Here is a 12,704-nt window from a genome sequence, read left to right on the forward strand (position 1 = left end):
TTGTCCATTTTATTTATCTTTTCAAAAAACAACTTTTTGTTTTATTGACTTTTGCATTTTCTTTATTTCAAATTTATTTATTTCTGCTCTGGTATTTATTTATTTCTTCTACTAGTTTTGGATTTGGCTTGCTTTTCTAGTTCTTTAACTTACAGTATTAGGTTGCTTCCTTTTCTAGTTCTTTAAGATGCAATGTTAGGTTATTTTTTTGAAGTGTTTCTTCCTCTCTGATGTAAGCACATATAACTGTAAATTTCTTTATTAGTACTACTTTTGCTGTATCCCATAGGTTTTGGTATGTTGCGTTTCCATTATCATTTGTTTCCAGATTTTCTTCTTAACTTCTTCATTGACTCCCTGGTCATTTAGAAACATACCGTTTAATTTCGATGTGTTTGGATCATTTCTAAAACTCCTCTTGTTGATTTCTAGTTTTATTCTATTGTGATCAGAGAAGGTTTGATATTATTTTAATTTTTTGAATGTTTTAAGGCTTGTTTTGTGACCTAACATATTATCTGTCCTTAAGAATTATCCATATGCTGAGGATAAAAATATATATTCTACAGCCATTGGATTAAATGTTCTGTAAAGATCTATTAGGTCTATTTGGTCTACAGTGTAAATTAAGCCCAATGTTTCTTTGTTGATGTTCTGTCTGGAAGATTTGTCCAATGCTAAAATTGGAGTGTAGAAGTCTCCATATATTATTGTATTAAAGTCTGTCTCTTTCTTTAACTCTAATAATATTTGCTTTATACATCTGAGTGCTCCAGTGTTGAGTGCATATATATTTACAATTGTTATATCCTCTTACAGAATTACCCCTTTATCATTCGATAATGACTTTCTTTGTCTCTTCTTAGAGTTTTTGTCTTGAAGTCTATTTTGACTGATATAAAGTAGCTACTCCTGTTCTTTTTTGGTTTTCATTGGCAAGGAATATCTTTTCCCATCCCTTTATTTTCAGTCTATGTGTATCTATATAGGTTAAATGTGCTTTGGTAGACAACAGATCACTGGGTCTTGCTTTTTTATCCATTCAGCCACTCTATGTCTTTTAATGGGAGAGTTTAGTCTATTTACTTTCAATGTAATTATAAGTAAGGACTTACTTCTGCCATTTTGTTTTTTGTTTCTGGTTATTTTGTGGTCTTCTCTTTCTTCTTTCCTTCCTTCTTGTCTTCCTTTTAATGAAGGCAATTTTCTCTGGTAGTAGGTTTAATTTCTTGCCTTTCATTTTTTGTGTATCTGTTTTGTTTTTTTATTTGATTTTACCATGAGGTTTGCAAATAATATAACCCATTATTTATGCTGATCACAACTTAACACTAATTACAGAAACAAACTAACACTGAAGCAAAAAGAGAACCAATACAAATGCCACACTTTACTTTGTGCCCCCGACTTTTTGAGGTGCTCCCACCTCAAGAACCCAGACAAAGAAGAGCAAAATAAATTCAAAGCAAGCAAAAACATGAAAATAATAGTTATAAGAGCAGAAATCAATAAAATTAAAAACAGAAAAATAAAAGAGAGAATCAATTAAAAAGAGCTGGTTCTTTGAAAAAATAAATAAACTTGAAAAACTCTAGCAAGACTGACAATGAAAAAAGAGAGAAGACTCAAATCATCAATACCAGTAATGAAACAGGAGACATTAATAGAGACCCTACAAACATTAAAAAGATAATAAGGGAATGCTAAAAACACTAAAGACATAAATTTGACAACTTCAAGGAGATGAATCAATACCACAACTCGCTTAATATGAAATAAATTATTTAAATAATCCTATATCAAATAAGAAAATTGAATTCAAAATTTTAAAACTCTCAAAAAGAAATATCCATATCTTTTAGGAAAAATTGGGTTGTGGCTGGGCATAGTGGCTCATGCCTGTAATTCCAGCACTTTGGGAAGCTGAGATGGGCAGATCATGAGGTCAAGAGATGAAGACCATCCTGGCCCACATGGAGAAACCCTGTCTCTACTAAAAATACAAAAATTAGGTGGCAGGCACCTGTAATCTCAGCTGCTTGGGAGGCTGAGGCAGGAGAATCACTTGAACCTAGGAGATGGAAGTTGCAGTGAGCTGAGATCACACTACTGCACTCCAGCCTGGTGACAGAGTGAGACGCCATCTCAAAAAAAAAAAAAAAAAAAAGCACCAATTTTATGAAATATCTTACAAAGAAATAGAAGAGACAGAAAAGCTTTATAATTCATTTTATGAAGCTATTATTACTCTATTTCAAAACTAGACAGTGATAGTACAAAAAGAAAACTAGAGGCCAATGTCTCTCATAAATATAGATACAAAATTCTTAATAAATTTAGCAAATAGAATACAGTGACATATACAAAGAACTATACACTATGAAAAAGTGGGGTTTATTCCAAGTATGCATGGCAGGTTTAATATTCAGAAATCAATGTAATCTACCATATTAAGAAGCTAAAGAAGAAAATTCACGTGATCCTATTATTGGCTACAGAAAAGCATTTGTCAAAGTTTTACTTATATTAAAACTCTCAGAAAAATAGGAATATAAGGGAACATCCTCAACTTGCTACAAAAAACCCACAGCTAACAACAAACTTAAGAGTGAAATACTGAATGGTTTCCCCTGAGGATCAGGAACAAAGTAAGAATGCCCACTCCCTACTTACATCCAACATAGCACTGCAAGTCTAGCCAGTGCTATGAGACATAACAAAGAAACAAAAGACACATAGATCAAAAGGAAAAATAAAACTGTTACTATTTTCAGATGACATGATTGCCTATTTAGAAAATTCCAACTAATTTATATACACAAAAAAGTTTACAAACATCAACAACCAATGAGTGAGTTCAGCAAGGCTGCAGGATACAAGATTAATATACAAAAATTAATTATATTTCTGTATACTAACAATGAATGTGTGGACATTGAAACTAAAACAGTACCATTTACAATCACCAAATAAAATGAAATACTCCAATGTGAATCTAAACAAACATGTACAGAACGTGTATGCCAAAACTATAAAATGCTAATTAAAGAAATCAAAGAAGAAAGAGCAGAGCAAGAAGGCCAAATAGAAGCCTACACCATTCATTCCTTCTGCAGGAACACCAAATTTTCACAGCTAACTACACACATAAAGCACCATCACGAGAACCCCAAATCAGGTGAGCAATCACAATATCTGGCTTTAACTTCATATTGCTGAAAGAGACATTGAAGATGATAGAAAAGACCATCTTGTATTGCTGATGCCACCCTCTCCCCTATCCCCCAGCAGCAGCACACAGCACAGAGAATCTGTGTGCTTTGGAGAGGGAGAGCACAGCAGTCTAGAGGCTTTGCATTGAGCTCAGTGCTACCTTGTCACAGTGGAAAGCAGAACCAGGCTATACTGAGCTGACATCTGCCTACAGAAGGAGAATTTCAACTGGTCCTGGCCAGAGGGGAATTTCCCATCTCAGGAGTTAGAGCTTCAGTTCCAACAAGCCTTGCTAAAGTACCCTGGGGCCCTAAGTGAACTTGAGGGGCTGTTTTGGCCATAAGGTTTGCAATTCCCAGGCACATCCTAGTGCTGAGCTGGGCTCAGAGCCAGTGGACTGGTGGAGCATGCAACTTACTAAACACAAGCTGGGGCAGCTAAGGGAATGCTTGAGCCATCCCTTCCCCAGCTCCCAGTAGAGCCATGCAATGTACAGAATCTGTTCACTTGGGAGGAGAGCACAGTGACAGGAGGAATGAACTCAGTGCTGCTATGTCACACAGAGACCTGTCAGGGTTCATCACCTGCTGACTAAAGAGCCCCTGGGCTCTTGAATTGGGAGCTTAGGATATTGAGGCTTTTCCTTTTTTAATATATGTACTTAAGATGTGCCACACGAGTGTTATATTTTTATTTCATTCAGTTCAATTTGTTTTTTATTTCCTCTGAGACTTCCTCCTTGACCCATTGACTAATTAGAAGTATGTTGTTTAGTTTCCAAGCATTTGGAGATTTTTTTCCTGTTATCTTTCTACTATTGATTTCTGTTAATTTCCTGTTATCTTTTTGTTAATGATTGAATAGTGGTGGTATAACACATTCTGTATGATTTCAATTATTTAAAATTTATTGGAATTTGTTTTGTGGTCCAGAATGTAATTAGTGTATGTTATTTGTAGTGTAGTGTGTGTGGTTGGTGTATGTTTGATGGGCACATGAAAAGAATGTGAATTCTACTATCATTGGATAGAGTGTTTTATTTTGTTGGGTAGGTTTATTGGTGATTGGTGGTATTGAGTTACTCTGTATTTTTGTCTAGTTGTTCTATCAGTTATTGAGAGAAGAATAGTGAAGTCTAAAACTGTAATTGCAAATTTATTTTTTTCTCCATTCAATTCTACCACTTTGTTTCAAATCTTTTGCAGTTCCATTGTTTGGGATACACATTCTATACATATAGAGAATATATATAGAATGTGTAGAATATATATATATATATTACATAAATATTGGATCATTTGTTATAGTCCTACAGACCCATGAGGCTCTATTATTTCCTTTTGTTTTTTTTTGTTTTGTTTTGTTTTCAGTATATATTCTTTTTTTTTTTTTTTTTTGTGAGACAGAGTTTTGCTCTGTCACCCAGGCTGGAGTGCACAATCTCGGCTCACTGCAACCTCTGCCTCCCAGGCTCAAGTGATTCTCCTGCCTCAGCCACTCTAGCAGCCAAGACTACAGGCATGCACCACCGTGCTTAGCTAAGTTTTTGTATTTTTAATAGAAATGGGTTTTTCACCATGTTGCCCAGGCTGGTCTGGAACTCCTGAGCTCAGGAAATTCACCCACTTTGGTCTCCCAAAGTGCTAGGATTATAGGCATGAGCCACCACACCTGGCCTCAGTATATATTCTTTGTGTTGCCCAAATTGAGTAAATTCTATTGTTTTATCTATCAGTTAATTGATTTTCCCTTTGTCCTCTCCATTCTGCTGTTGAATCCTTTCACTGTTTTAAAATTTTAATTTACTCTATTTTTCAGTTCCAAAATTTTTATTTGGTTCTTTATGTTTTCTCTATCTTGGCTGAAACTTTCTATTTTTTGCTGAGACTCTATTTTTAAAATGTATTTCAAGCATATTTGTAATTGCTTATTGAAGCATTTTTGTGATGGCTGCTTTAAACTCTTTGTCATATAGTTCTAATATCCCTGTCATTTTAATGTTGGTGTCTATTGATTTTCTTTTTAAATTTAAGTTGAGATCTTCCTAGTTCCTGGCATAACAAGTGGTTTTCAAATAACACCTGGACATTGTGGGTTTTATGTTATGAGGTACTGGCCTTATTTAAACCTTACATTTTATCTGGCTTTCTTTGACACTGCTCTGGCCGAGTAAAGGGGACATCCACCTCATTACTGCCAGGTGAAGCTCTAAGTTCCTCACTTGACCTTTCAACCCTGTCTTAGTAGCATAATGCAATCTGGAACTTTATAAACTTGGGGAATTATATGTACTCCATTTTTAAAGATTTTCATGGAGGACACTTTCAGACATTTTCATATGATAATATTTGGACACATAATGAAAGAGTAACTACGATGCTTGTGTAATAAATTTCTATTTTCAACAGTTCCCAATTAGAAGCCACCAGGGATCCTAGAGGGACATTGGTCTCTAGATGGCTTTGTTCATCTCCTAATGATGTCTGGTGTGTCTGGAGTCTGCCCATTGGTCCTGGTGGATCCTGACTGGTGTCAAGAGACAGTCCAATGTTAAACATATGAAAAATAATATTTATTCTACCTAGGTGGACAATAGCAAGGAGCATGAATCAGAAAATAATTGTTGTGGTCAAGTCATACAACCCTTCTTTTTTTTTTTTTTTTTTTTTTTTTTTTTGAGATGGAGTCTCGCTCTGTTGCTCAGTTGCTCAGGCTGGAGTACAGTGGCACAGTCTCAGCTCACTGCAACTTCCACCTCCTGGGTTCAAGTGATTCTCCTGCCTCAGCCTCCTGAGTAGCTGGGATTACAGGCGTGTGCCACCATGCCCAGCTAATTTTTGTATTTCTAGTAGAGATGGGGTTTCACCATGTTGGTCAGGCTGGTCTCAAACTTCTGACCTCGTGATCTGCCTGCCTTGGCCTCCCAAAGTGCTGGGATTACAGGCATGAGCCACCGTGCCCGGCCATAACCCTTCTTTTTATATTTTGGTTGTCATTCCTTAAATATATTTGCACACATAATTAAAGTGTAACTATGATGCTTGTGTAATAAATTTCTATTTCCAACAGGCCCAATTAGCAGCCACCAGGGATCCTAGAGGGACATTGGTCTCTAGGTGGCTTTATTCTAGATGAAAGTGTAACTAGTGAACTGGAAGGGTCAGAATATATTCTTCCCTGGACTGACCACTTAGCATGGCATGAAGGGAAAAACAAATTCAGCAAAGGTCAAAATGGCCCCGATAGAGTTTGTCTGTGACTCTTTTAGTCTAACTCACCTCAGAGGGCTGCAGTGGGGGCCAGAGTATTTTTCCTATATATGGTATTATGATTCCCCCAAGATGGAAACAAAACCTAAGACATGATGAAGAAATACTTTTTGTAGGATGACAGACTTCAATGACCTCAAGTTTTTTTTTAAGTTACACATTTATTTTTGCAATATTCATCTTGTGACTGCATGCCATGAGTGGTATCTTCTCAGCAATGTGTTACATGATCAGATACGTAAGTAAAAGAAGGGATTTTTTTCCTGCTTGGCAATAAACTGTATAGGAAAATGACTAATACTTTTAAAATTACATTATCCTTTATGAGGACTAATAGATACATGCACAGTTATTTTGGGCTGCATGTAATATAAGTATATTCATAGATAAAAATCATAATGTTTACATAACAAAAATTACATAAAATATAATGTTTGAAAATAAACAAGTCCAATTGCCACACAGATACTGTTTTACATGTTTAATAAAATAAAGTTCTCCATTCTTTAGTCATGACACTGTAAAATAGCTCACGAAAAGTTGATTGAAGAAATGGAAAACCAATGATAGGAGAAGCAAGGAACAGGACAGTAGTCCAGGAGTTTATCCTGGAGGGATTTCCTGCTGTCCAGCATCTGGGGAATGTCCTTTTCCTGGTGCACCTACTGGCGTACCTGGCCTCCATCATGGCAAACATGCTCATAATCACCATCACCTGGGCTGACCATCACCTCCAGACACCTATGTATTTCTTCCTCAGCAGTTTTTCCTTCTGTGAATGCTGTTTTATCACCACAGTTATTCCTAAACTTCTGGTCATCTTTCTTTCAGGCAGGCAAATAATCCTCTTTACTACTTGTCTCATGCAGTCCTTTTCATTTTTATTTCTTGGGTCAACAATTTTCTTCCTTATGGCTGCGATGTCCTTGGAGCGATACCTGGCCATTTGCAAGCCTCTGCATTACTCCACCATCATGAGTCTGAGGACTTGCTTCCACCTGGTCACTGCCTGCTTTATTGTGGGCTTCACTCTCATCACTGGTCTCATGGTGAAGGTTTCCCAGTTATCTTTCTGCAGACCCCATGTCATCCCTCACTTCTTCTGTGACCCCAGCCCTCTGATCCAACTCTCCTGTTCTGACACCAGATCTACTGAAATGTTGGCCTTTGGCCTTGTTTCATTCATTCTTTTCACATCCCTCATTATAACCATCATTGCATACGGCAACATAGTAGTCACAATTGTATGACTTCTGTCAGCCAAGGAGCGGCAGAAAGCTTTCTCCACCTGCTCCTCTCACCTCATTGTCCTCTCTCTGGTGTATGGCAGCTGTGTCTTCATATATGTGAAGCCGAAGCAAATGGACAGGCTGGACTCCAACAGAGAGGCTGCTCTTGTGAACACAGTGGTGACCCCGCTGCTGAACCCGATCATTTACACTCTGCGGAACAAGCAGGTCCACCAGGCTCTGAGGGATGCTTGGTCCAGAGTGAAATTGTAAAAACAGAATCACAACCTCCCAGTGAAGGAATGCACCTTCTCCTTGATCTAATCCAATCTTTCTCCTGTTTCTGGAATCCTTTATAAAAAATTTGCAAATGTGGTTTTTTTAGTTTCTGTTTGTTTTTTCTTAGAATAAGGGCTAATTTATCTAATAATTCAACCTGAAAGCTCTTATATTACCCTATTTTGAGATGAAAGTATCTTCCTGAATCTTTTTACTAGTTTTAAATAAATAGGATTCAACAAATTTTAGTGAAGAACTTCATATACATGAGTCTGTTTGATGCATGTGGAATTTCAAAGATGAAATGATGTAGTTTTAAGTATCTACTTGTGGTAAGTGCAAAGGGATGAAGAACAAACTTCATAAGTATTAAGAGTATCAAGTTAGTTCAAGGGTAGATATAACATGGTCATTGTGTGAAGTTTTGAAGGAAACATATATACACAACTGTCAGGATATCAATATAATTACTTAAGATGACTCAGTACGATTGCTTTCAATGTTGAATATTCTGTATATAAATCTTTACACTTTTTGTTCCCACTACGATAAAAACACATAACTGTCTCCAGATGAAGTTGCAAGTCCTTGTTGGTTTCATTGGTTTGCAAGATTGATTTCAGTGCCCACAGACCTGAAAATGAAGCAGCACAGGGAGAGAAACATTACAATTTTTGGACCAAGGAATTAAATCATTAATATTTGTTTCCCTACTACAGAAGGTTTAAAGGAATTGGGAGAAATATAATCAGAGGTGGGAAGAAGTCTGTGACTGTGAAATCTCTCCAAATGAATGTATGAACAAGTCTCTTCATTTGTGGAATGAGAGGTTTGGTTGTGTCACCTCGGGATGTTCATTTTAGTACTAATGTGAAGTGACGCTATTGATACTGAATGTGACACAGAAACATGCTGTAACAGAAATATAATTTGAGAATGGCAGAGAGAAGATGATGAGATGTTTTAATGGAAGGACTTATGCTACAACTGAAATTTAGTTATTCACGATTTTGATAGGAAATGAATTAGAGACAAAACCTTGGAGCTAGGATTTGTTTTGTGTACTTGGTTAATGGCAATGATCATGTTTTGTTTTGACCACATATTTCTGTGATTGTGGTGGAACAGGAATCAAAAGAAATTAAAGAATGTGTAAGCAGAAACTCAGTTGTATGTAAGAAAGCCCAATTCCCCCTGAGAAAGAGAAAGAGCTGGATTCCTTTAAAAATTAACTGCCTGTTTTAGTGTGGCTAGTAAGCCTTATCTCTCCTCCTTTCCCAGGCATTGTGAAGACCCTGTTTCTCTAGCTGTACAGCTGCAAGGTCACTAGACAGATAAACTCAAGCCATAAAACATGTTTTTCCTTGGAAAGTAAGAAATGTTGTAATGCATGTCTCAATTAATTAAATAACTCTCTTTGTTTCTTACTTCCGTAATATACTTGCCCTGCACAGGTCTCCCCCCACCTCACGAAATGCTTAAAAGATAACTTAACTGTTTGTTCAGGGCTCAGTCCCTTGGATGTTAATCTGGCTGTGCTGGCACACCTAAATAATAAATATCCTCCTCAACCCCATCGGTCTCTCTGATTCCTTATCAATCCCACTACAGTGGGGATAATAAAAGACTATGATGGGAAAGTTTGAGGGACATAATTATGTAAGAATTAGGAAAACACACTTCAGTCAACTAGCAGAACCCAAATTTTTGTTCACCCTGTGTGTATATAAGGATTTTCATACAACTTTGTGTAGACTCATTTCTTTTTCTCACATTTGCAGTGTTCACATTGCTAAAGGAACTGACAGAGCAATACCAATGAACTGAGTGGTCATTGCTTTTTTTTGCCTTTAACATTTTTAAACATTAGTAGTCTGACATAGTGAATCATATTTGATTATCTACTTTGAAATAAATGGAAAATGTATACAATGTTTTCATTTACTTTTATCTACACATATAAAGTTACATAGCTTAAAAATAATTGCATTGTTTGTGATTAACCCAATTTGTTTACTACAATTTAGTATACTAAAGATATTCCACAATTTTTAATTCATTTATTTGTTGATACACGTTTGAGCTATTTCTGCCTTTTGGCTATTGTGAATAGTACTGTTATGAACATGTGTGTACATTTATTTGTTTGAGTACTTGTTTTCAAGTCTTTGGGGGTATATACCTCGGAGATAAATTGTGAGGGTAGGGGAACAGGCAGCAATAGCTTAATGGGTATGGAGATTCCTTTGGAGATGATATTATAAAAATGTTTTGGAACTAGATAGAGGTGGTGGTTGCATAACATTTTGAACGTACTGCATGCCGCTGAATTGTTCACTTTTAAATGATTAATTTTATATGTACATTTACCTTAATAAAAAATTCCATAGTTCTGAAAGTTTTACATATTGTTGAAAGTTTTATAACGAAAAATAATAGTCCCTCTTTACCAAGATGGCAGAGTAAGAGGTATCACCCTTCAGCCCTCACCTCCCCCCAAAAAACAAATATATACTGGTATCCACAAATCAAAATGGGCCTGAGAAGACTCAGGGGCCCATTTAATAATCTACACCAATACCATGGAGTGAAAAGAGAATATTCATGCAGAAAGGACCACTGGTGAGACTGGCATACCTGAGATACCAGGAGATGGCTAGGAACAAAGAAGAAAGGTGGGATCTATTGGTATCAGCTATGTGGTGGGAACCACCATGGCTCCCAGTGGCCTGCTCTGCAGAGGACACTGACATTCCTGCCAGGAACCCCCAGAGAGGAAGATGGGGCTGTACATATCTGTCTCCCCAAAAGCAGCTGCTGTTATGCCACTCTGGGACCAGAGCTGCCATCTCAACCAACTCTGCGTATGGCCCTGACTTCTGAGCCTCAGCTGCTCCATGAGTGGCCACACTTCAGACACCAGTTCTGTGGCTGTACCGTACCTGACTATGCCTCAGACACTGGTTCACATCCTGGACCCTGGAGCCAAGGTCTCTCTGCATGTGCCCACAGTTTAGATACCAGCTCAGCTGCCATTGTGAGCTAGCTTATGCTCTGAATCTGTTTCTGAAGCAAGGCTGCACAGACTCATGCTTCATACACAAGAGCCACCACCATGATGAGCTAGCTTGCACCCTGGTTCTTTGGACCAAGATCTCTCTGTTTGTGCCTGTGCTTAGGGCACCAGTTCAGCTGCCATAGAGAACTAGGATTAACCTGACCCCAGAGGCACTGTAGCTCTGTGCATGTCCATGTTCTCATCCCCAGAGCCCTGGCTGCTCTACAAGCATCTGACATGGCATACCATTACCAATTTGTCCATGGTGGTGCCTGTGCCCTGGGCACTGGTACCATTACCACCTCAGACCCCAGACCTGTATTTCTTCCACATATGTTCATGCTATAGGATTAGGCTTTGTGGTTGCTCCACAGATACCACTAATCAGACACCAGTGCCACTGCTACTGCAAGTAGGCATGCAAGCCAGATTCAATGTCAAAAGGATCCCTTAAGCCTCAACTTTCCCAGTGGGAGAAGAAGAGATTCAGAGGACCTTAACAGTCATTACCACTGGAGACCCTTTTAGCCCTCACTGCCACTGAAAACATCCACAGTGTTGGTTGCTTTGGATCCTTGCAATCTTTGTCAACACCAAACTCAGTTGACAGAGCTGCATGGGGACTATATTGCCACACTGTCATCAATGCTAGAACTGCTGTGCCCCACCCAGAGAGTGCCCTTGAACCCCATGTCTCTGCATAGTAAAGATCTTTCCTCACTGAAACTAGCCTATAAGGTCTGGAAAGGGGTACAGACATCAAAGTAAGGCAACAAGAAACATGGGAAACTAAAGAGAAATATTACCACCAAAAGAACACAATAATTTCCTACTAGCTGACACCAAAGAAATGGAAATCTACATACTGCCTGACAAAGAATTCAAAGTACTTGTTTTAATGATGCTCAGTTAACTTCAAAAAATACAGAGAAACAATTCAATGAGATAAGGAAAACATCAAATAACTCAAATAATAAATTTAACAGAGATATTGAAATAATAATAAAACACAGAAATTCTGGACCAGAAGAATGAAATGAATGAAATGGAAAATGCAAAACAGAGAGAACATCAGCAGCATAATTAATGAAGCAAAAGAAAGAATCTTTGAATGCAAAGATAGGTTATTTGAAAACATTTAGTTAAAGGAAAAAAAGATAAAAAATTGGTAAAAAAAAAAAAAGATTTATGGGACAGTATCAAAGGAGCTAATATTCAAATTATACTAGGTAGAGAAGAAAAAGAGAAAGCAATAGGGATAGAGAGCTTATTTAAAGAAATAATAGCTGAAAATTCCCAAAATATGAGGAAAGATATAAATACCCAGGCACAGGAAGGTCAAAAGACTCCAATCAGATTCAACCCAAACAAGTTTATATCAAAATATATTGTAATCAAACCATCAAAAATTTAAGACAAAGAAAGAATTCTGAAAGTAGCAAGAGAAAAGAAGTATATTATATATGAAGGAATCTCAATAAGAATAGTAGCAATTTTCTCAATGGAAGCCTTACAGACAAGGAGGGAGTGGAATGCTCTATGCTAACTGTTAAAGGAAAAAAAACTCAACCAAGAATACTTTACATGGTAAAGCTGTCCTTCAGAAATGAAGGGGAGAAAAAGCTGAGGTGTTTCCTTATAGGAAATGTTAAAGGG

General features: G+C 37.3%; 1 protein-coding gene and 1 pseudogene across 1 annotated transcript in view; one reads left to right on the forward strand and one right to left on the reverse strand.

The window, feature by feature from the left end:
- LOC100457610 (cubilin-like) overlaps positions 1-11,691 on the reverse strand; it is a 129,795-nt gene extending 118,104 nt beyond the window's left edge. The window contains 3 exon segments of the mRNA XM_063727228.1: positions 7,784-8,062; positions 8,479-8,624; positions 11,559-11,691. Of these exon segments, the coding sequence (XP_063583298.1) occupies positions 7,784-8,062; positions 8,479-8,624; positions 11,559-11,691 (558 nt within the window).
- LOC100937133 (geranylgeranyl transferase type-1 subunit beta-like) overlaps positions 1-12,704 on the forward strand; it is a 382,799-nt pseudogene that overhangs the window by 20,771 nt on the left and 349,324 nt on the right.

This window comes from Pongo abelii, chromosome 8, assembly GCF_028885655.2.
Source record: "Pongo abelii isolate AG06213 chromosome 8, NHGRI_mPonAbe1-v2.0_pri, whole genome shotgun sequence".
Taxonomy (NCBI): domain Eukaryota; kingdom Metazoa; phylum Chordata; class Mammalia; order Primates; family Hominidae; genus Pongo; species Pongo abelii.